The sequence below is a fragment of the Phaethon lepturus genome, unplaced genomic scaffold (assembly GCF_000687285.1).
Source record: "Phaethon lepturus isolate BGI_N335 unplaced genomic scaffold, ASM68728v1 scaffold6780, whole genome shotgun sequence".
In the NCBI taxonomy this organism is placed as follows: domain Eukaryota; kingdom Metazoa; phylum Chordata; class Aves; order Phaethontiformes; family Phaethontidae; genus Phaethon; species Phaethon lepturus.
The window spans coordinates 60,843-86,758 of record NW_010509818.1 but is presented as its reverse complement, the minus strand read 5'-3'; the positions used below and the strand labels follow the sequence as shown (position 1 = coordinate 86,758).

Genomic DNA, 25,916 nt, shown 5'->3' with positions numbered 1-25,916 from the left:
GAAAGAACTGTTAGATAAACATTAACCTTCTAAAGTGTTCTAGTGATCAAGTATGTTCATATATTTTTCTTTTGAAGTTTAATACCAAGTTTTAGTACCAACTTTTAGTACCAAGTTTAGTAACAAGTTGTTTAATGTTTCGTTCAGAAATACATCATTATTCTCCACTTCCCATTTCTTGAGTGGTTGAGGTGTGCAAACAGTTTTGTATTTAGTTTTACTTTTGGGGTTTTCTGTAGGTAGCAGACATGATCATATATGGATTGCACTGTGTTTTCATTTAATACTTATTAGGCTTGTTATTTCACCATAGTCAGGCGAGAGGAGGTCTTATTTGGAGATAAATAACCCCATTTTTAAAAAGGGAATGAAGGAAGACCTGAGCCGGGGGAAAAAAAAAGCCAGTCAGTCTCACCTCTGTGCCCAACAAGATCATGGAGCAGATCCTCCTGGAAACTATGGTAAGACATATGGAAAATAAGGAGGTGATTGGTGACAGTCAACATGGCTTCACTAAGGGCAAATCATGCCTGACAAATGTGGTGGCCTTCTATGACAGGGTTACAGCATTGGTGGATAAGGGAAGGATGACTAACATCATCTACCTGGACTTGTGCGAAGCATTTGACACTGTCCCACACAACATCCTTGTCTCTAAATTGGAGAGACATGGATGTGATGGACGGACCACTTGGTGGATACGGAATTGGCTGGATGGTCGCACTTAAAATGTTGCGGTCAATGGCTCAGTGACCAGGTGGAGACCAGTGACCAGTGGCGTTCCTCAGGGGTCAGTATTGGGACTGGTGCTGTTTAACATCTTTGTCAGCAACATGGACAATGGGTCCAATAGGACAATGGACAAGAGGAGCCCTGCCAAGAAGGACTTGGAGCTGTTGGTTGATGAGAAGCTCAGCACAACCTGGCAACATGTGCTTGCAGCTCAGAAAGCCAACCATATCCTGAGCTGCATCAAAAGAAGCTTGACCAGCAGGTCAATGGAGATGATTCTCCTCCTCTCTACTCTGGTGAGGCCCCACCCTGCAGTACTGCGTTCTGCTCTGGGACCCCCAACACAAGAAGGACATGGACCTGTTGGAGCGGGTCCAGAGGAGGGCCACCAAGATGATCAGAGGGCTGGAGCACCTCTCCTATGAAGACAGGCTGAGAGAGTTGAGGTTGTTCAGGCTGGAGAAGAGAAGGCTTCAGGGAGAGGTAACAGCAGCCTTCCAGTACCCAAAGGAGGCCTACAAGAAAGCTGCAGAGGGACTTCTTACAAGGGCATGCAGTGATAGGATGAGGGGTAATGACTTTAAACTGAAGGAGGGTAAATTGAGATTAGATATAAGGAAGAAATTCTTCACTATGAGGGTGTGGAGGCACTGGAACAGGTTGCCCAGAGAAGTTTTGGATGCCCATAAGTGTTCAAGGCCAGGTTGGATGGGGCTTTGAGCAACCTGATCTAGTGGAAGGTGTCCCTGCCAATGGCAGGGGGGTTAGAACTAGATGATCTTTAAGGTCCCTTCCAACCCAAACTATTCTATGGTACTTTGATTCTGTAATAATGTCATTGCATTAATTGGATAGTATGTTTTCCCAGGTGTATGTTTCTTTTCAAAAACTATTTAAAATATGACAGTACATCTGATTTATGAGAGGTGCTCAAGCCCTCTGAAAGTCGTCTCCTGTGTTGGTGCTGTCTGAATATGTCAGGGTTATTTCCTCTACCCAAGTTTGAAAATTTTGGCTAGCTGTCTCTAAGAAAGCTGATAGATAACGTTGCCTATTTTTTAAGGAGTAAGAAGGTGAAGTGAGTCATTCATTAAAGTTATATCAAGTCAGTCACTGAGTAAAGCCATTTTTCACTTCCTTGAGGAGAAGAAAGGCCATTTTCACTGTGGCTGATCAGGAATAGCTGCTTGTAAATGGGAGCTCAGACTGTGGAGTGGCCTGTGTGTTTCAAATCACAAGTCACATTTTGCCAAAGTGACATACAGGTGTGTCTTTGCCTGTGTCTCTGAACACTTAGAGCACATCGTTTTCATATCAGTCCTTGTTTAATTCAAATTTTTGCTCCTCTTTTAAAATGCAAATTTGTTTTTGCTCATTGTTAGACAAAGCTTGGTGTCTCAGTATAGATATTTTTGCCACCTCATCTGCAAGAGTTCTTGGCACTCCTTCAGTTTAAGGTGATTTTCTCCTCCAAATCAGTCACATTTTAATCAGATCACAACTGACTGAAAACGCTAAAACCAGATTTAAAGCATAAATACCAGTACAGTAATCTTCTTTGCCAGCAACCCATTACATAAATCATAATACAATATTTGCATGTTATAGTTGGCTTCATTTATTTTGACTTCCATGTGGAGGTGAAGCTTTTGTTAGATATACTCTTTTTTTCCTTTGATACAGTTGTATTTTCCTGGGAAAGCTAGCTGGGAAAGCAACAGCCCAAGGCATATCCAATACAGAGCAGCTAATTTCATCCTCTGGATAAAAACAACTAAATGCTCCACTACCTTCAAAACATGCAGCCGAGGGGGCCACAAATCCACTTTCAGACTGACACCTTTTAGTTCTGCATAGTGCACAACCCAGTACTACTTTTCATACAGCCTGGCTGCCTTCTGTCAAAGTAAGCTTTGTAAGTTAAAAACTGATTCATCTTTACTGTTTATGAACTAGTGTAATACCAGGGATGAAAAGTTGATCTAACCTTAATCATGGAGGCTATTTCATCTGGTTCCCCCATCAGAGTTTTGTGTGAGTATTTACTTGAATAATGGAAATAACAAAAAGTCTCTTATTTCTTTCAGAAAAGAAAAATTGATTGGAATTTAAGGTTTGGAGACATCAAGACTTCTGTATGTGAAAAAATAAAGCCAAAGTTTCAGAAAGTGGCAATACATGTTAAGTCATCTTTCTTGCAGGCGTGTTTTGTCCTGTAGTCTGCAGGACTGCCACCTCAAAAGTTTCTTTGAAATATTAGTAATGTAGGGATATGTGGAAAGAGAGGCAATGACACCATATGAAAGGCTTTTAATGTCATTATAGGTCCTGATCTGAACTCACTAGTCAATGGCAATCAACCCAGAGCTGCGAACGTCAATGTGTTTTTTTTCATACAGTTATCATTGCATTAGCTGCATGTTGCAGTGCCATTAAAGCTGTGTTTCTGGATGTCGAATGCAGTGAACAAGCCTATAAACAGGCTTGTGACTTCTTACACAGGGTTTAAGGCTTAGGTAACACGTTTGTTTTGCAAATGGTTGGTGTAGCGGAAGATGTCAAAGCTTTCAGTCAGCTGTTGCCCTCACGTCGCAGCTGGTAGACTAGCATGGATAAGCACCACTGCTTTGATGTTTCAGTGCAAAATCAGGTGGCCTAGCTTAACGTGCTGACATAAGACCTTTCAGATGTATTTGGATAAGCAGATTTTGGAGCAACTGCATAATTAGGGTAATGGCTGAGACAGTACTTGCAGCCTGCTACAATGTGCAGCTGGGTGATACACAGTTGGTTTGGAAGAAGGTATTTGCCTTTCTTTCATGCTCCCTGACCTCCCACTGAATTCTTGGGCACCTATTTGTGCTAAGAAGTTCAGGAGAACCTCAAGAATTTTGGCTCATGTAACTTTCTCAGAGTGGATGTTCTTCAGATGGGAGGATTTTAAAAGAAGGCAAGTTCTCTGCATGGGTGTTGCACACCAGTGCATTCTGTGTTGTTTCCCAGTAAGCCCAGTGGACTCCTATAGACCCTGAATCATGTCAGGAAAAGTGCTGTGTAACTGAAGAAGTTGAAAAAATTTCTCTACGTGGAAGAATAGAATTCATGTGAAAGAAAGCATCTTTGATTCTTTTGGGATACTTACATTTACTCTTTCACTTGATTTGGAAAAGTACCCAAAATTTACAGGAAACAAAATACTGAAGGCTGGCAGTAGTGACAGTAAGAATCTGGAATATTAATAACTGATGGGTGCTATTAAATACTAGTTTTAGCACTGTATAAACTTTAATCTGTGTGGGTTTGGAAAAACTGGGACCTAACTCCAAAGGACAAATTAACCATTTGTTCCTTGGCAGGGGTTCTGTGTATTTCTCACCTTTTGCAATTCTGAATGGCAAATAATAACTGATGGGTGCTATTAAAGAGTAGTATTAGCACTATATAAACTTCAATCTGTGTGGGTTTGGTTTTTTTGAAAGAATGAAGGAAACACTGCTTCTGTTCCTGCTTATTGCCTTTCTCTTTTGATTCCATCCTCAATGTCACTAGCACTGCATTTGATACTTTTCATCTTGGAAACTTTTGTATTTTGAGATAGCATGAGTATAGTTCGGGTTGAGAGTTTGCAGTTTTGTGGTGGAGGAGAGTTAAGCTCTCCTTGCCTCCTTCAGTGTAATTGCACAGGTCTGCAATAACTCTGCAACTACAATACTGCCAGTAAATTCTCACTTTACAATTTTATAGTTGCTTAAATTAGCAGAAGTTATTCACAAAATGTTGTTCAGACATTTGAGAGTAATATTTTTCTCCATAAACCATGTTGTGTGCGTATATAAATGATAACGATCATTAATGTACTTTCTCTACTAAACTTCTTGAATGTTACCTGGTGAAAAAGGCACATAAAGATGAGATATTTTTTATAGTTGTTACCAAACATTGCTTTTATAGTAATTTTCTTTTCAGTTTAATTCTGAGCTAATAAGCCAGAGGAGTCATTGTCAAAACCAGATAACTTCTTAATGCAATGTTTTGCATAGTTGAAATTTTATAACTAACATCAAGTGAGAATCTATTTTTAAAAACACATGTTTTTGAAAGCAGGCTCTTTGTTCAGACTAAAACTTGAAAGTTTTTTTAAATTGTAACGTGGCCAAACACTAACACTTTTTCCCCTCCCCAAAAAAAAAAGTTAATAAATTACCTTGTTACCAAAAAGTGGGCTGCCTTTATATGTTCTCAGGAAAAAATGATACAACAGGTATAACAACAGACACATTGTACACAAGAAGTAATCACAGTGACCTTAAGAAATGGTAACAGTCCATCCAACAAGTCATTGCTAAATGGTTGTGATCAGGTGGATTGGAGTGTTGGGGGACCATTCTCAACCAACACCTCTTTCCAGAAAATCAGAGAGAAATAATGGGTTAGATTTCATTGTGTCAGTCTGATACCTTACAGAATGTATGATAATGTATTTCTGCAACTTTTTTTTACTTATCCTTTTCAAGGTCTGTTAGTATTCATGCAATGAAAAAGTGTGTATGAGTCTTTAGACAGCTACTTCCACATTGGCTACCGAAAGAACTGCATCCAGTGGTTCAAGAAAGTCTCATTCCAAAAACTGATTTTTTCCAAACACAGAAAATTAACCAGATTTCAGAATAAAAGAAAATTGCAGTAGGTAGTTTTCTTAATTTCTCCAACATTTCAAACGTGCAACTGTTATGTCATGAGACCTGGCATTTTGAAACAAGCACTTAGTATTGTTCGGAATTTGTATATTAGGACATCCTGTAGCTTTCTAAAACCTGAGTTCTGGCACAGGTTAGGGGTTATTTTCATGGTAATGCTCTAGCCTTTGCGCAGTTGGTGACAATTTTGAAATGGTTACTTGAGAAGGGACTTCAAAGATCAAAAAAACACAGTACCAAAACCCCAAAATATGGTATTCTGATTGCTTTTAAAAATTGTTCTCATTTGGTTTGAAGGTAAGGCAGACCAGAAGGGGAGGGGGAAAAAAAGCTTGTCTCGGGCATCCAGCGGACTAATGAATAGACTCTCATTTGTCCATGGGATATATTTCCATTGTGCAAACCCAGCAACATTATTTGTTTGATACGTTTTGGAGTTGACAGTGCCAGAGGCAACCACAGCTCTGCCTGGACTTAGTGATGTGCTGCAACCAGGAGTCGTCTCCCCTCTCTTGGGCAGTGTTGCTGCAACACAGGGAAGGGCCGTGTTCCTCTGCCCTTGGAGTTTGCACTTCGCTTTGGGGGGTACCATTTCAAAAGCCTTAGCCCACATTTTTATCTTGTGTCCTGTCCCAGTTAAAACAACTGAACCAGAAACTGACAGTGTAACTTCAGCTTACACCCATGTAAAATACCTTGTCGCAGTTGCCATCTGCATTTACCCAGCGCGTTTTGTGTCCTGGGGACACAGTTACGTCACTGAGCCGGCTCGCTTAAAGCTAGTTTAAGTTATCTCTACATAGACAGCTGTCTCTTGTATGAGGATAACAACTTGCAAATCAAAAGCTGTACAACCCGTAAATTATAAGATGCACCAAATATCTTCATTTCCTGTAACTGAATCCTACCCTTGCTGTACTTTGACAGAGAGTAAAGTGCCTACAAAGTACATGCACAAGTAGTACGTCTTAGTGGCAGATGTAGTAGAAATGCATTGAAGGTGCTAATCTGCTCTTTCGATGTGACCTGTGGACAGCAGGGCAGAGTGTTGCCGGAACATTGTCTCCTCAGCATTATTCCTGCGTTGGCTCTCTTCATCAGCACATGTCCAAGGTTTCACAGCTAGTGAGGCACACGGGTTCAGCACTTTCTTCACTTGATGCTTCTGAATCTTTTAAGGTCAACTCTTTCATAATTGGTTATAAATTCATGGACATTACTGTTTTCAGGGTAGTCGTGGTGAATTTAAATTGCTTCTCAGTAGAACATCGCAAGAGTAAGTCCTCATTAATTTTAGTTTCAGTCCCTAGTAGCAGCAGACACTTGGTTCACCTGATTCTGTTTTCTGTGTAATTTCCTACAAAAGTAGTACCAGTCAGTGGCCTGATCTGAAAATCCTGGAGAGTGGTAAAGATGGGATTGAATTTTTTATTACAAATGACTTATCAAAACAATAGATATCTACACATGTAGATATATATTAACAATATCAGTCAGAAACTGGTCTTTTGTATACAAATTATAAAATATCCTGGAATTTCCAGGTAGCGTTCTCATTATTGTATGGCGAGATATGCTGTGCTAGTTTGTTTAATTAATTAAATTTCATATAAATATGTATAAGCTGCTTGTTCATCATTTAAAAAGTATCCAGTAACATAAGCTTAGGATATTTTTCTGCATTATCTGGAAGCAGGATATGTAAGCAGGTGGTCACCTGTTTACCTGGCACCATACTTGTATGCAGAGCCACCTATGGGTCTTTCTGTACTTAACTTCTACAACATCTTATACAATCCCAAATCTGACTAGAGGTTAGCCCAGAGCTGTATTTATTTCATTTTTGCACATAGGCCATCCTTTGAGAGGGATCAAAACGCTCTTTCAGAAGAAACTGTAGGGGCCTGTGAAACAGTGTCTCTATCTGTTTCTGCAGCAGTGACCTTTTATGTTGAGAACAGTGGTGTCTAATTTTTTTCATACAAGGGCTTAATTTATACCACAAAGCTTTGGGGCCTTGAGGACCCCCTCTGTTAGGCATAGCTGGTAGCTTCTGCAACGCCTCTCCCCTTCCCTTGGCAAGGGACACATGTAAGGATAAAGATGAGCACAGTATGTTGCAACACAATGTGAGGCAGCAGATTTTATCTAAGCATCACTTCACCACCCTCCTCTTTCAGGATGGGTGCGGAGAAGAGGCCAGTGGTGCCGGGCAGCCCCCTTTTCACCGGCAGAGCCTGTTAAGCTCTTTTCCTTGGGGCAGCCATGGACCCTGGTTACCATGGTGACGGGGATGAACCTGACACTTCAAAGCACAGCTCGGGGAATCACGTTTTCGGTTCACAATCAAATACAATTTTTCTTTTTAATAATGCTACCCTACAAAGCTGTAATTTAGAGTCCTGGAAGCAGCAGCTTAGATGTACCCAAACCTTAGCAAATTTCTGGTGTGCCTTCATCTAGCAGAAGCTGTACTCCAAAAGAAAAGCTCTTTGGAAGATGTAGAGAAGGGAGAATTGTGGGGATTCCTTTCCCAGTAAAACGTATCTCCAGCTTTCAGCCTGAAAAAGAAAAATCTTAAGAGAGGCCAACAGAGTACCAAACTGACTCACATGAGGAAATCTGTAAAACCGCATGAATCTTGTGCATAGTTTGCTGGAACAAGTTGCACATCAAGTCTCCCTCATCCCTGCAAAAGCATATTCAAGTGTTTTCACCAAATAGAATCATTTGAGACTTTTTTTTTAATATAATTAAGCGAAAAGGGGTTATGGATCTGCTCTCTCTGAACTTGAATTTATTAATTAACTTTCAGACTTGTAAAAATTTCCTTAATTGCACAATGATTATCATTCTAGCCAAGCAATAACAACACAAAACTGATGGAGACCGAACGGTCTTTCTGGGCATATGATTATTCAACACTGGGCAGACCGATCTGAAACAAAATACTCATCAGAGAATCTCCCTTAGTTTCTTAAAGAGCCCATTTCTCAGATGGTGGACTGATGTATCGGCAGAGCTGGCTAGAACTCCAGTTTCATTTGATGTTATCCTGATGTTACCTGGTTGAACTCATTCAGACGTCATTCCTGGTTTTAATTAGAAGTTTCTGAATGCCACATAACAAAGGTGCAGAACAGATTATCTCGAGCGGAGCTATTTTGAATATCAAGCTATGCAGCAATAACACCAGTTTGTGCGAATTCAAAGATCTGCCACAAACAGAAATTAACATTCAAAGAAAATGCAGAGTAGTAAAATAGCAGCTTTAATCATGCATAAAACAGAGTTTCTTCCGTCGCTCACACAAAGGAAACCCAGCATAAGACGCTGTGCATGTTAAGAGAGTCAAATGGTATGGTGAGAAGGTTAAGTATAAAATCTTGTTCAAAACCTCTGATTTAAAAGCTGTCTTTTAGAAGGCTGGCTGTTCTCTGAGTGATACCATACAAGCAGCCCTGCAAAATCCTACCAGAATATTCTGCTTGAATAATTTTGTTTGGATGAGCAGGTAGAATATCGTTATCTTGATTCCAACACCATCTCCTCAGGAAGGTATAGGTGAATAGATTTTGTGCTGTCTCTCATAAATTCTCTGATAATTTTGCAAAGCTGTGTGTAAATTCTGACCCACAGATGGAAGGAGAAGACAGGAAAGTAGTAAGTACTGTGACAGGATTCCTTACACCACAGTATACTTTAAGAATTAAATATGAATATTATGCATACACTCAATTTTAGAAGTGGGTGTTGGAATTTTTTGTGTATTTGATTAAAAACGAGATTACAGAATTTAGAGGAATTAAGTGCATCAGGAAATTATGAGAATAAGATGGACTCTACCTCACCAACTGTTTAGAATTTCATTGTCCCTGCAAGAGTTAGCAATCCTAGTCTAATTTAGTGCTGTTCACGGTTGAACTTCATGCTATTGATCACAGAAGTCAACTGATTGAATAGTGTTCTTAAATATCTATGAAAACAAGGAAAACTACTTTTTATATGGTGACTGTTATTGGCAATGTGTAGAGCCAGAGTCAGAATCACTGGATCAAGTTATTTTATGAACTTCGTGAATGGGAGTGTGGAATATGATTGCTGTTACTGTTCATTAGTTCAAAAGAAAGGCGAGTGGATAAGTTGCTAAATCCAGGGTTCTCCTCCCAATCTAGCTAATAAATCTCCTGTGTAGGCAGCTATTCTTACGGGGGGGGGGGCGGGAAATGTAGTTAACTGTTTCAGATCATAAATACTTCTTGCAAATTTTATGCAAGATGAGTTTGCACTGATTGAAAACAGCAGAATTATCTCTTCCTAGACTTACATGGTCAAATTGTGAAAAATGTAGTAATATGCAAGGATATTGTAAAAAATAACGCTCGACTGAAGGTCTATTAGAGTAAGGCTGGCCAAAGGAATGAATAGCCAATGGAGAGTCCATTTTCATATGATCATCATTCTGTTAGTACGCAGGGTTCTTTTATAAATGAATAAACTACCTTTTAATACAGTCTGCCATTCAAGATATAAGAAAGGATTGCAGGACTAAATTGCTAAAAAGGAATGTTAGGAATTAGTAAAGCATGTGTTTCTATGACTTAAATAATTTTAGATCATTTTTACCTTGCTTAGAAATACACAGTAGCTAACTCCAATTATCAAAATAATTCAATTTTTAACTCATGTATCTCTCCAATTTAGAGAGAAGGATGTTGTGGGGGACTATGTCAAAGGCTTACATAAGTCCGGATAGATGACATCAGTAGCTCTTCCCTTGTCCACTGATAGTTACTCCATCGTAGATAGCCACTAGGTTGGTTAGGCAAGATTTGCCCTTGGTGAAGCCTTCGTTAGTTGAGTTGCTTTGTTTGGCAAAACCAGCAGTTCAGCCTATAGAAAGAGCCACTTCAGAGAAAGAAAAATCCTGACAGTCTTGTAGTCTAGAGGATAGAGCGAGCAAATTCTCAGAGTAAGCAGAATTTCTCTTGCTGCTGTAGTCCTTGTGCAATCAGCAACCAGGAGTTTAACACATAGGCACAAGGTTTCTCTGGTTTTGTCCTTTGGCTGTGTAGGTATAAGCTCACACATGCTTATTACAATACACTTTGAAAAATCCAAATTAAAATGCAAGTAATATGAAATACTTTCATATTCATAAGTTTCATTAAATGATTCTGTTGCTGCATTGAATGGCTTGGCGTCCTCAAAATAATATACTTTATTGCATACAATGCACATACACATAAATAATAGATTACAGTGTGATTTATATCTGTAATTGCTTTCATATAGTCCCCAAATGTAACATTTAGTCTAGATTATGCATATATTATCTGTTGCTGGAAACATGCATATAATAATCCTGGCTTCATTTAAGTCAAAAGGAGTTTCTCCGCTGATACTGAGGAGAGATGTAGCATTTTGCCCATAGATTTTAAAACTGTGGATATAGTAGGCTCAACCACTGGTTATACACTTGCTTAGTCTATGACTATTCAATATAATTTTTCTCCACTAATTTAGGACTCTGTGGTACATTTCTAGTGGGCGCCAGCTTTATCTCATAAGCAGCATTAAAGTTCATGGAATGACTTACTGTCTCTTACTTCAAACCCCTTAGTATAAGGAAACCAGAATAAATGGGCGTGTCGTTGATAACCTCCTGGCTTTCCACTGTTGTTCTAAAAACTTGGACAGAGCACTGCATTTTGAACAGTTACTGATGATCCAAACTCAATCATTTCTTACAGAATGTATACTAAAACACCAGTGCCAAAGTTAGGTGAATAAGTAAACTCCCTCAGTAACCTTTCCTTCAGATTTTCCAAGAGGTGTATAGTTGTTTCCCTAAGGTAACTTTTCTGAATGAAATTGTGAGTGGCCAAGCAATAATTTTAAACATGACTCTGAGAAGTCATTATATTACACTTGCTCCATCAAGCAATAAGGGTCCTATCTTTCTCCAGGTAAGTGTGAGACAGGTCTCTCATTCTTCCCCCTCTACTCTCTCATCTCTCACTAATACTCTTGTGAAAATACCACCCTGATCAAGGCTCAAAGCCTGCACTTTTGGATGTATTTTTGAGCCTCCAACTTTTGAAGTGCATCTTCAGGTCACATCCAATCGTTGTGGTTCGTATTTTGAAATCGCTCAGACCTGGCCTGAAATCCCTGTCCACACAACTAAATCTCTTGTTCGAGCCTTAGTAATTTTGCAGCTTGTGTAATTTTTACCTTTGCTAGGTCAGAGCTACCCAGCTGTGCTTACGTTGTACTCATGCTGATTGCAAACACAGCGACTATTCCACTCCTGCATGGTCCTCTCTCTACCCTTCCCAAGTCCTTGCTGTTTCTTGGTACCCCAAACAGCAAACATGAGGGTTTTTTTCCTGTTGGCATATAAAGCCATTTATTTTTAGCTTTGATTGGCCTTTTGACTCTACTGATTGGCCTTTTGGCTCTACTGCTTATCAAATGTTCATTCATGTTTGTCATATCCAGACCAGCTAATAGTAGGCCAGGAGGGGATTGAGAATCTCGAATGCCGCCTTCTTCCAGGTCCACCTCAGAAGTCATCCCCCCCATTTCCTCTCTTAGACAGCATCATATGTGTGTCCGACATTAATTCTAGCTTGTGTGTGAATATGTGTTGTGTGTATGCAGCTACACATACACACACCACTTACCCGATCCTGACTCGTACCCCTAGACACCTCAACAACACACATAATACAAACAATATACATAGTATTTAATCCATGCAGGTTGTGTATGCAAGTGTGCATGCAGGCACGTACTTACACAAAGGAGGAAGCACTTAGTATTTCTCAGCAGGTAGAGTTCAAGCTTTAGGGGAGAGAAATTATTATGGTGATGAAGTCTTATGATGATGATTAAATTTTATGATTAAAGCACTGCCAGATCTCTCACTGTCTGCCTAGCTCTCTCACGGGTGTCTGGAAAAGAGCACATTCCTAACTCAGAAGGTTGTTCTGAGGGTAAGTTGTTAGTAAGTATCTCAGATACTGCTGAGAGAGGGTACAGAATCAAGTAATAAAGGGTGATTTTTAACAACAGCGTGATCCTTCCCTCGAAAGATAATATGGGTTCCTGCACATGGAACCCCAAGAGAAATGGTCTGGGTAATGTGGTTAAAACCAGAAAGTATTAGATACCAATTGTACCTGGTGCTGACTGCACTGGCTTTCTGAAAGGCCCGTGGAACAGATTTTCAGGGGAGCGGTAAGTCTCTCGTTTTTCGTTCTGCTTCTTTTGGTGGTCAGTTGAGAAGCATCCCAGTTTCAGAGTAAAGGACATTTTCTGTGTAATGACATAGGCATGATGATACCAACAGCTTATAACTACTCCACGTGCAGCTGCTGTGAGGAGGGAGAGGTTAGGTGGCATCGGCTGCACGCGGGGTGGAGAGGGAGAGGAAGGGTCAGAGAGAGAGAAAGCAAGCACACGTACCCGTCCATGCCTGTGAGCAGGGGAGGGGCAAAGTGCTAAGCCACAGGCTTAGAAAGTACGAACTGGAGAACTGAAGAGCCGTTTCCTATTTTACAAGCAGACACCTCATGGGATTTTACCCCTGGCTGAAACCTATTTATATTTTTTTAATATTTTTTGCCAGGCTGAAAAACCCCATGTTTCTGATCCTTTGTACACCAGGCTGTGATGCGAAGAGGTGCAGACTGAATGGCTGCCATATATATCCATATATATTCTGTTTTTCCTCTCTGCTGTAACCTGTGGCCTCATCCCACTCAGCTGTATTACGGAGTGGTTTCATCTGTGCGTAGAACAGCAAATTTTTTTTTTTTTTCAGGGCCTATAAATGGAAAAAAAACTACTGCTCACTTTAGACTTGGCTAAAATTCCCAGTAGAAGGCAGATCTCGGGCCAGGTGCTGTGAAGTGAATTAATATACAAAGGTGGACTGAAACTGGGGGAAGGAGAGAAGGACTAGAGTTTAGGGTGCCGGCTGCGGCTTGGAAAAGAGAGTTTCATTTGCTGTTTGTGAGTTGTGTGATCTCACTAGTCCATGTTAAATATTCCATATTTAATGTCTGAAAAAATAACTGCAAAGAAGTAATGGTGATTTAGTTGATAGATTGTCACTTTAAAAACATACTTCTGCTTTGTACTGCCGTAACTCATTTGAAAATCCAGATACATATGCATTTCCTCTGTACATGTGAAATCACATATATGTATGTACATATGTGTATGGGTGTGTGTACACCCATATATAGTCATATACTTGATGTTGCAAATGTGTACGGCATATAGATTGAAACTTATAGTGTATCTAAGTATCTATTTACATATGTGCGGATCTATATTTTGGGCTACTGTATTAACACACATAGATGTTTCGAAATGATCACCAATGATGATTTTCACGTCTCTAGCGCTTACACGTTTAAGCAACTTCTTTTTTGATTCGTTTAGCAGCAGCAACAGAAGAACCTGAGGTGATTCCAGATCCAGCTAAACAAACAGATCGAGTGGTGAAAATAGCAGGAATAAGTGCTGGAATTCTGGTATTCATCCTGCTTCTCCTTGTTGTCATATTGATTGTCAAAAAAAGGTAAGGAAATTATCTGTGCTGATCCCTCTTTTTTTTTTTCTTTCTTCTATTTCAACAACAATAACTAAATGGGTAGTTTTTACAGGTCAGGAAGAAAAGAAAGTAAAGTTTCAGGACCAGTAGCTCACATCAGCTTTTGGATCAGTTTTGTGTTTCCTCATGTTTTCGCTGTGATTGTTACGATGGATTTAAAGAGACAATTACTTTATATGTGGGATTCAACAGCTGTACATTTTCTCATACTTACTTATTTCCAAGTAGTTTTAAGTTGCAGTTAATGTACAGACTATTAAAATGGGTGAAATTGAAATTCATGGAGCCTTTTTTTTTTTTTTAAGGGAAAAAAAAAGTAACTTACTGCACTTTTCATGTTGTAATCACCTAATGAATTTGATTTTCTATATGCAGCTCTAATGAGTTACTTGTATCTGTATGTTATCCTACTTGCAAAATAATGTAATTTTATACTTCTATTTATGCTCTTATAAACCTGGAGTTTTTTCTTAGAAGTCATACCACATCACTGTAAAATTATCTAGCGAGTCCTTAGTGCATGAAATTGTTTAGAAGTGTAATAATTTAAATGAATTTTAATTTTTTCGTGCTTTCTAAGACAGTGAACAATATCGCCATCTTCTGGCGCTGTACAATGCTAACTCCGCATCCAAACGCTCCTACCTATAGTAAATTGTGCTACCCTGTTGCTCGGTCAATTTTTAAAAGTCTCGACTTGCCAGTGGTTGCAACTCTTTTAACCTGGCATAAAAGTTCATAATATGGCTCTATAAATTCGTAGTTATAGCATCGAAACCGAATCCTCTCTTTCTGTGGACCCCCTCCCTGGCGGGTCCCTTTCGCAGGGCACAAGCTAATTTCTCTTGGGTAGAACGAGACCGTCGTCTTCCAGTGGTGTGTGTATTGCGTTCCCTTGCCTTTCGCAGAAGTCTTAATGAAAAGTGTATTTGTAAATGTTGTGAATGTTCCTCTGAAATACAGCTTACTATTATTTTTAAAGATTAAGGAAAAAAAATAAAATTGTACCTAAGATTATTCTCTATGTTATAATCACTGGTTTGCATTAGATTTTTTTAATTTATTGCCTCTTTACAATTATCCCTGGAGATATATAACTTGGAGAAGAAACGTCTGCATTAGAAACATTAGGTATGCTTATAGTGTTCTGTGTTAGTTAGCTACATATGTGATTTTTCCCAAAAAGTGCTTTTACTTTTCTCTGTCGTTTACCTCTGTGGTTGAGAATTAACACATATGCAAAAGGTCCAACTCATCATATGCAAAAAAAAGACATACAGTCAGCCAATTTTCTTTATTTACACAACTTTTGAAAATGAAAAAAAAAAAGGTTGTTCTCAGCTTTCAGGAAGAAATTTCTATTTTATAGCTTTATTGCAAGGTATATGCTTGGGAGTATCACCTTCTCAGTGCGAGTTGCAGTGGTCCCCTTATATTTAATGGAAGACTCTGTGTGTGTGCATGTGTGTGTGTGAGAGAGACTGTTTACCACTGTATAATGTCAGTCACTTCCAGATGTGATTGACTAGTTTTGCAGCTAACCAAAAAAAGCTTAAAATTCAATGTGTTCATTTTTCCTATCCTTTTTACCTCTTGCATTCAGAGTCCTTTTAGACTCTTACTGTATTACTTTCACTGTTGAACTGTTTGATGAAAGTAAGTTAATTATGTCTGTGGAATGATATTTTAAAATTTCCCCTTTTCCCCCCCTTCCCTTCTCTGAACCTGTGAAGGCAGTACCCTCTTAGGAATGATACTTGGTCATCATTCTAAAGCACATATCGTTTCTAAACTCCTGTACTATTTTGTTTTCAAAATAGATGAGAAATTAACCTGTTTAATGAACCTTTAATGTTTGACAATTTTTCATCATGGTAGTTTAATTGGTTGTCTATCGCGTATGCTATAGGTGTGTCATTCCCCCTCCTTAGGGAAAGTGGGCAGGTTATTTTTTTAATACCAGCTTCAGTCAAGGTCTCTCACAAAAAGCATAGAAAACCTCTGTATACCTGAGTTAATTCAGTCCATCTGGTGAATCAGGGCAATTCACATAACGAAGCCAGGAACGGCTGTAAAAACGCTGACACATTCACACGTACATAAACACACTTCACTGAGTCATGGCGGGTCTGCAAACAGATCCTTTTGAATCATCTTCTGTAGTGTACATATTCAGTGATCCATTATGTAGTATCCCTTTTGGTACCTGAATTGACCACAGTTTATTACACGGAAAAGTCAATTAAAAAATGGTTTCTGCATTTTCATTGGTTTATTTAGTCATATGCACAGTCACCACTATCTCAATCTGATTAAATGCAGCATTACATTTTATTGAAAAACAGAGTACTAAGCAGTTTTGTTCATGAGCTTGAGATGTTTTAGGCTTTGCCTGATCATTTTGTACAAATTGGTTTGAAGTTTTCCCGAATGAAGCTCTTAACAGCTCTTACAGAGTTTTACTGGAGTAATCAAACCAGCTAAGAAAAGGGATACTGCATCTTTAACAAGCAATGCCATTTTTGTTTTCTAAGTCATTGTTGGACTATTTCCAAATGTCCTTCATTTCCTTCCATTTGTTTACCTTCCATATTTTTAACGCTTAGCATGACTACATCAGCATTTCCAATTGTAAAGATTTTAAAATAGAAAACGTATGTTTGCATTCAAGAAATGTGTGGTATATATGTCACTACACACATATCTGTTGTAAACATGTGTTCTTTAAAATGTGTGTACTCATATAGCTACATATAGTACGCATACAAACATGTATGTATACACCTGTGTACCGATAAAGATGTTAAAATGAATGACATGAAATTTGTTATCTGATTAAATGTATTTATTAGTGCAATCTTTAGTTTTTGTAACTGAAAAGTAAAAAGCATATTTACTGCACGAGATTTGTACACAGATGTTCATTTGTCATTACATCTAGGTGGTAATCATTATATTATGCTGAACTGCATGTTGAAAATACACAACTCATTTAATTTTCAAATTTTTTGGCAATAAATGAAAACTCAGCATGTAATTTTCTCAAGTGGTCTTTCTAAAAACCAAATCATTTTTATATGCTAGTGTATTTTTTTTAATTGCATGGCAAAGTAAGGCTAGTTTCTGCATGAGCAAGTTGAAATGCTAACCAAAGAAACATGAATTTTTCAATTTTTTTTTAATCGCACATTTCTCTGCTTTATTGAATGTGACAGAGTCACGCTTTTCATTCACCATTGCTTCTCTTTTTCCACTGTCTGTGATTTGCTTGCCAGGAGGAGCTACTATTCTTACTCCTACTATCTGTAAGTAGAATACGGGTGACTTACTATTTTACATGTTTTAAAGATGCAGTATCCCTTTTTAAAAAAGAAAAACAGTCCTTATAATTCTTCTAAAGTTTTATTGTATTCTTTCTGTATTCTCGGGCTTGAAAAATTGCTTGTATCATGTGCTTGTTGTTCTTACCCTGTTTTTTTTTAAAGGGATATTGTATTTCTAACTGTGTATTGAGACTTTTGCTTTTTGCTACAGTTTTTCCCATAACTATCATTTTGGTTTATTGTAATCATAATTTAATTTGCATTATGATTCACAGCGACACATCACACTAAGGGAAAAGCCTCTTTCCCCGTTTCCTAGCTAGAGAACTGTGCTTGTAAATCACAAATTGTTCTTTCTTAGCGTATCCGTTCAGGACGGATCCTGTGCACCACTTTTCCTACGCAGAGTGTCCGTGCCCTACCAATGGCAGAGCAACACATCTGCCGCTGTGGTGCCAACCTTCGGGGGTTTTTACAGAAATATTTTTGGAGAAGTGGTCTGCATCTGTTGCTTGTGAGATGCTTTGCATACACATTTTAAAGTGTGGATTTTACTTTATGACACTGGTTTGCATAAAGGTTTGCTTCACTGAAGCAAAATTGACTTCTTCTAGACATGTTGACCAAGTGAGTTTTTGTGAGGGCTGCAGCAGCTTTGTCTGTGACCGAGCAAAGCAGTTACACACATTCTTAATTTTAAATAAATGCATAAAGGCCTTGACTTCGGAGGGGATCTAAGAACGCACTCAAGTGCTTTGATGAACTGATAACGATGCTCTTCCACATTTTTAAGCAGATTAGTTGACTTCTTTAAACAAACTTAAAAATGAAAAAAAAGCTAAGCTGGCTTAGCTAACTGCCATTCTCCGGTTTATTGTGACAAATGATCATTTCATTTCCATGTTAAATAACAATTGCTTCAGCTCGACGTAATTAACCGCACAGTTTCATCCTATGATGGAGCACTTTCCCCCTCCAGCTCCCACTGAAACACCCACCTGCGCAGGTTCACCCGACCAGATCCTTTAGCAGATAGTAACAATCATTTACACTTTCTGTCAGCCTCAAGTACTTTAACCTAACGATTTGCTTAACTCTTCTGAAGCATAGATTGCATGTGCCTTTAGCTGAGTGAGGGAAGGCAAAAAGGGAAAGGAAAAAGAAGTCAAACCCCGAGGGAGCCAGGAGCTGTTGAACAATAAAGCTGTCCTCCCATTTCCCAGCAGCTCTGGGTTACGGTGCTACAACACAATAGGCCTTTTTAGGAGTCGAAGCAGAGCCTAAGAATTAGAAAGTAGCTACTGTAATAAGCTAATAACTTGAAAGCCTTAATAGCTGTTGATTTATTTAGCGTAGCTAGTGAGTTTTGTTACAAAGTGATGCTTCAAAGAAGGGCTTAATATAGCCAAGAGATGAGACGTAATAGCCTTTTTGTTCCATTTCTGAGGTGGCGTTAGAAAAAGGCGATCTTCAGTGTATAGACACTATCTGAAAGGCTTTGAAACTTTAAAAAGCAGTCTGAACTAGAAATGCCAGTTTTGTGTAAGCTTTGATCATATTGGAAACCAGTTTATAAAGCTCAAGCAGTTTCACTTCTGGAAGTTCTGATGGTATTCATTTGTTCAACTAAAGTATCATTTAAACCAGCTTTTCATAAGTAAATAGGAATTTGTGGAGTAAATGTATAAAGTAAAGCATTTTGGGGGGGATGTCCAACTGTCACTGGTTTTTTAGTTTTCACTGAACAGCTGATACACACAGAACCGTCATGTACACCGCAAGGCTGTGTGAGTAGCAATTTTCCAACTAGTCCGTTTGTAAACCGGCAAAAGAAAAGGAGCAGGGGGGGACGACGACCACACAGAATAAGGAGATGAGTCTGATGGGTGAAAGAATCTTTGTTATTCTCAGGAGTTCTTTGTCCATCTATATCCTGCATTGTGGCCTCTTATTGTGAGCCAAGACTATTAACTTAAGAAACAATCCTCTAACATTTTCTTAAATATGCAAAAACATTAAGTGCTTCCTACCGGAGAGAGTGGTGCAGGTCCTTTCTGGCACTTGTTCCCAGGACTTAAGAAGTAAATGGATGGATAATTTACAGTAATATTCTTTTTGTCTACTGTTAGAGTGTGGCACAGAATATTAAAAGTTATCGGAGAATAGAAGAAGAGCAAGCAGTCCTTTTAGTCTGAGAAATATAAGATAAACACTGTCTAAACAGTTAACAGGATATTTGATGATATTTTATGTAGAAAAACCTTGTGAAGCTAAGCTGTGTTTTAAACACACATTTTCAAGAATACAGTTTTTTCAGTGGTGAGTCTGTCTCTCCCATGTGGTATCAAATTTATCCAAATAAGCAAGTTGACTACCTATTATGATGCAGTCGTGGCTTTAGATGAAAACAAGGAGAAAAGTCTGAGATTTGCAAACAGTCAAATGTATGTCACAGGTTCCTGCAGACCCAAGGTGCACTTCATGCTGCTCCGTATATTTCCTACTACTTGAGATGTATGCTTTAAGAGTAGTAGGCTTTAAGTAATAATTAAAATACATTGTCTGCTTCCATCTGACCTCTGGAGACAGCGAAAATCACTTACAGTTCTTCATTGAAAGGAAAGCACTGAGAGGTATTTCTGAAGTGTGCATTTTAACGACATGGGCTGTTAATTTGGGGGGTTAGTTGTACAAATTAGGTTGCTGAGAGTTTAACTGTGATATGTTCAGAGTATAAGACTGTTAAGGTCAAAAGTTAAGATGTTGCCTAATTCCATAAAGGATGCAGGGCAGGGAGGTGGGGGTGTTTGTTTTTTAAAGAATTATAGTTCTTTAAAACTTTATATATAGTCAGGAACAAAGCGTGGTATCGTGTTGTGTCGTGTACTGAATGGGAGGAACAACTTTTAACATAAATAGTAATATGAATCCATATCAAATAATTATGTTTCTTTTGTTATTTCATAGGGGTTTTGACTAATAAAGTAATTTAGAAGGTTAAATTATTTCTTCCTAACAAGGCAAGCAAGGGGAATGAATTATCCATTTATAAAATCAAAACACAGATTTAAATGGAGATGGTTGATAAAACTGCATGCACAGATGCTTCTTATTTATCATTTCAGTTAAAATGTAATTATATTCTCTAATTTGTTTATATTAGTGTAATTACTCTGCAGGAAAAAAAAAAATTACCAGGGTACAGAAGTATACTTCCATTACAGCATTTGTGTGTACAGAAAACACACGAACACGCCTCTTTCATAGCAGAGTGCATAATTTTATCAATTTCTCTCTGGAAAAGGTGTACACAGGAAAATCAGCCAAACTTTTCAGTCACACAGGACTATAGATAATTATTACTGTAGACCTCAATGTTCATCAAATATTAAGGTGGTTTGGGTTTTTTTTTTTGGCTGGGCAGCAAACTTGCAAAGAAGCGCAAGGATGCCATGGGGACCACTCGCCAGGAGATGACACACATGGTGAACGCGATGGATAGGAGTTACGCTGACCAGAGCACCCTGCATGCAGAGGATCCCCTTTCAATCACGTTTATGGACTCCCATAACTTCAGCCCCAGATGTAAGTACGACAGCGGTAGGTAATCTGGAGCATAGGTGAATATAGAAACACAGAAAACAATTCTGCTTTTTAAGGAAAATTGTTGTAGGCTCCAGGTTTTCTAGGAACACTGGCAAACCTGAAGGTTGAATAGGGACGTTTGTATGTTACCCTTATTGGTATGTGTCTAATTTTTTTAATATTTACGTGTACTTTCAGTATGCATTGATACTTGTTCTAGGGGAAATACTACATTTCTAGAATACATCAATTAAAATAAGAAACTCAGTTTTCCCTCATGAGGATATTTAATACCATCATGTTAAATATTACTGCATAACACCTTGTCTGTAATGAATAATACTATGAGGTCCAAATTAATTTCTTTCCTTTGGCAGTGAGTATGTTATAACAGAAGGAAACGCTGACAATTTTCATTGCTGATTGTGAAGTTTAGGAACAAGCTTGTTAATATATCTGCAAATTTGCTCGGTATTTGTATTCCTTTTTTGTAGACTTGCCAACTGTCTCGTTTTGACTAAGTTTGGCAGCTTGGGTTTCTGACTGTTAAGTGTCTGGGTTATAGCTACCACTGTCCAGCACGCTGGCCTCCCAGCATCTGCACTGTGCCTTGCACGAAAGCAAGATACTCCACTGGCAGACTCTGAATATCTCAAAACTAGTGTATAAGTTACTGAAGGGGCACAACTCCGCTGGCAGAAACCTGACATTCTCACAGCCACATGGACTTGTGGCTTGGCTTTAAACACATTTGAGCAGTGTGAGCTGCTTCTGAATTGCCGTCTTTTGGGAATGGCACTTCATCTCCTTTCTCCTGCCTCCCATACTGCTTACCATGCTATCCCTGAAGGCTGTTAAGTTCTTTCCTGACTCTTACAAGGGAAATGGATTTTGGAGGAGGGTTTATTGCTCAGTTTATTGAAGCTTACCAAACTGCAGAGTGCTAACTTTTTAAGTGTCTCATAACAAATTATAATGGGAGTTTAGCATCAGCCTGTGAGGTTTTATGCAGTTTTGGCTGGAACTGTTTGAAAATTCTCCGAAGTTTGATGTCTTACAGGCATTGAAATTTGTGGAGGCAGGTTTGCAAACACAGTTTGATTTGGACTAAGTTGTGGATCCCAGGCAAAGTATCCATCAGGAACCTACATGGCTATTAGTGAGCTGGGGCTGCCAGGCACATGAGCAGCCTTCCAGATGGACTGATGTGAAGCCAAGAGTCCATGAGCCCCAGCCACCACAGCTGTCCTGGTTGGTTGGCAAAGTTTGGCATCACTGTTTTCCAGCATCCTAGGTATTGGAGGATTCAATTCTACTGGCCATCGTCTGTTCTGGGGCAAAGAACCTTCCAGGCTTCTGGGGTTTCCTGCTAGGCAGCAAACTCTTGGGCAGATTGCTTGAGAACTGGAGCTCAATTTTATCACAGAGATGTGATGTTTTAATTTTTTGTTCCAGATTGGAACAAAACCCAATTGTGGATTCTGCCATTTCTGTCTGAAACAGCACATTTGTCTCTGCATGGTTCTAGTTGTTCTAACGAATGATAAAATTCTATTAATCCTGTTCAAACGTCTGTGTCTCTGTATCTGTGATTTTCCTATACTCATTAAGAGCTATATCTTTGGTATTGCACATAAAAAAAGCTATTAACTGTAAATATGCTTATAATTTTTTTTTTTAATTACCTGGAAGACTTTAAAGAAATGCCATTTTATTTTGAGATAAGCTATTCAAGTACTACATGAGAGGATGGGTTTAAAAGGAAAGGAGTTGGGTCTATGAAAGTGAACCTCTACTGTGAAGCAAAAGAATAATAATGAAGGAGGAGCCTTTTCAAAAACTAAATTGCATGTAATGTCTTCTTTATGTCATTTCAGTAAGAATCTCTTTGCCTTTTTTGTTACATTTCTGAAGTCCAAAATGACTGTCTTTCATTCCTCTTTTATTCAGGATGCTTTCTGGAACTGTGTATTCATTCTGGTTTTTTGTTGTAACAAAATTAATGGGGTTCAGTTATCATTTGGTTATACTCTGAAGTATACTGTTTTTATTCATAAAAATACACAAATTAAGGGTTATGTATTTCTTCATGAGCTTTGTTTTCCTGCAGTGCCCAATGATCCACTTGTGCCGACAGCTGTGTTAGGTGAGGACCTAGTCCTTCATTATCCATTCCTGCATGAGTTTCGTCTCCTTGCATGGTTGAACGTTGAAACAACTTGTTTTATGTTAAAGATAGCTATGCTGTTGTCAGAAAATTACTTTATACTCAGTTTATCAGTTCAGAATTAAGCTGACTTTTAGAATAAAAATTATTTTATGTTCTCATTAAGAAGTAATTCCTAGTCTACTAGTAAGTCCTTACTCTTCAGTGCTAGCTGAAGAATAAATGAGGAAATAGGTAGATGGAAAATATTAAAACTTTTCTCTCCCAAGAGTATTCAAACTGAGTTCCAATGAAATGGCATGTGAAACTAGAACTCTCTTAAGAGAGACGAAAAAATAAAATTCAGATCCATATTAGCATTATTTGACACTCAGAGCTCAGTTCGCTATGTAAATAATAAGAATAAAAAGAAAAATAGAAAAGGGAAAAAATTCTGAAATATCCAAAAACAAACACAATTTTGTAGGTTCTCTATAGATATTCGTGTATACCTATATTAATTACATATTTCAATTGACCTTAACTAGTAAGTTTTTCAACTTTGTACTTAATTTAAAAAGAACAGATGTTGGGAGTGGCCAGGCTGCTTACTTCTATGTCGCATCTAACACTGAATGCATGTTTTAGACGTTGGGGTTTTTTTTAAATACGAAGATAAAAGTATAAATTATACCTGAGTTCTTGATTTGATAAACGCAATGTGCAGTATTGAGTTTCAGTCAGTTGCTGAGGTTATTTTAGGATGAAAGACAAATATCAGGAAATGGACAGGAATATAAACTGAGGTTGAAGATTATTTTCCTAGAAGTAAAGCTTAAAGGGACCTGGAGGCAATTTAATCCCTCCTCTGTTTTGAGATGGGACATTACACATATAATACAGATGCTTTCTGGCAACTGATTGTCTGTTGTGTTTTAAGAATTTGTAGTGAAGAGTATTCTACTCTTGCAGTGGCATGCTCCAGTGCCTTGTTCCTCCTAAATAAAAATAAAATTCAGATCCATATTAGTACTATTTGGGACCCAAAGCTCAATTTTCTATTTGAGTATTACTTACTACTAACTGGGTGTTACTACTGAGTGTTATTACTGCTCACTCCTAGTTTTTCCTAACTGTACTAATCTAGACTACATCCTCATTGCTGTAAATTGAACCATTTCCTTTTGAGAGACTCATAGAAAATATGGAGAACTGACACACTCCTGTCCTTTCAAAACAGTCATTAGCCGTTGAAAGGCTCACATGTCCTCAATTGTCTCTCTTCTAGTTCTTTCACTTGTCATCTTGCAGGTGATGTTTTCTAAACTTTTTATCATTCTTTTCCTCTGAACACTTTCCAACTCATAGGTCGAATTTTTTAATTGTGGTGCCCCAAATCAGGTACAGTTCTTAGAAGAAGTCTCAATGCTGAGCTGAGTGGAATAGGTACCCCCATGACCTACTTGTAGTGTTCCTCCTGCCTGAACTGTATTTTGTCCTTTTTATTGCGCTCGTGTTGCTGACTTGCATTGAGTTACCTGCTAAAATCCCAGTTATCATTACCCACTCCATTACTCCATTTTGTAGTTGTATATTTGACTTCCCTTTCCTACAAACAGTATGTTGCATTCACTGTTTAATTCACCTTGTTGATTTTTGCATTGTCTCGCAAATAATCAAGATAACTTTGAAATCTGAACCTGTACTTGTGAAGTGCTTGTGGTGCCTTACTGCTCAGTGCCCTCTGCCCATACTCTCAGGGTATTTTCTATCCCATTACGCAAGTTGTAGGTAAAAATACTGATAGAAAGTATGCCCAGGAGGAGCCTTTGCAGATCTTCATGTAAAGTGTCCTCTGAGACTGACAGCAAATCACTATTTGTGAGTAGTCTTTGATCTTTGTCAAGCTGAGTATACTCACTGTGTGTGGGATTTATCAAGTCATATTCTGCCCCTTTCCTTTTGATAATGTCACAAATGCCATTCTCTTGACTACAGTAGTGTCTTAGCAAATTTGTAACCATCAGAGCAGTTAGATGCTAGAGCCTTCCACTTTGGGCCCAAGGAAACCTAACCAGGTGGTTTAACAAGTTTATGAGGGGTGGTGAAATAGCACCGTTACCTGAAAGAGCAAAGGGTTGGACTCAGTAATTCTGAACACTTACCGAAATTAGATCAATGGACTTAGAGAAAATTAGTCTTTTCCTGAAATTCTTCTAAGATCATCTTGTATCTTTTAGCTTGATTTCAGACACCTACAAGCTACAGAGATACTATCTGGTGATACTTGTCAAGCTATTCCTAATAGCTCATTTAGGCTATGAGCATATTCCAAAGGTCAATGTGTTGCCACTGCATCGTGGCAGACACAGATATGGGCAGCTGTGAACAGCAAGGTCAAGAAATTAATTGAAGAACAGTTTAATAGTTACTGTCTGCGTTTCCATCTACTGGTAATGGTGTTTTGGGCATGATAGTGTCCTGCTATAAGCAAAGCAATGCTAGTTGAAATAGAGGCAATATTTTTCATGGTGTGCACTGAAATAGCAAGAGAAGTAGACAAGTTTTTGGGCATATCATGTAGAAGGGATTGAGTACCTGTAAAGTCGTTCCTTTGGAACTAGATCATTTAGCCTACTCCATCCCCAGATAGCCCTTGCTTGGCCCAGCATCAAAAACCAGTTTTCTTCTGGTTTTTTTTTAGAGATGAGTAAAATTTTATGGGCTCTAAATTATAGAACGTCCTATTTTATATGAAGCTCTTATTACTTTGTAGCTATACTAGTTTTCTTTTTCTTCATGTA

The 25,916-nt window shown here is 38.4% G+C and overlaps 1 protein-coding gene across 1 annotated transcript in view; it reads left to right on the top strand.

Moving 5' to 3' along the window:
- The window catches only part of LOC104620762 (receptor-type tyrosine-protein phosphatase kappa-like), a 106,900-nt gene that overhangs the window by 56,477 nt on the left and 24,507 nt on the right, over window positions 1–25,916 (top strand). Inside the window, 3 exon segments of the mRNA XM_010287101.1 lie at window positions 13,887–14,025; window positions 20,806–20,966; window positions 23,077–23,112. Coding sequence (XP_010285403.1) covers window positions 13,887–14,025; window positions 20,806–20,966; window positions 23,077–23,112 — 336 coding nt within the window.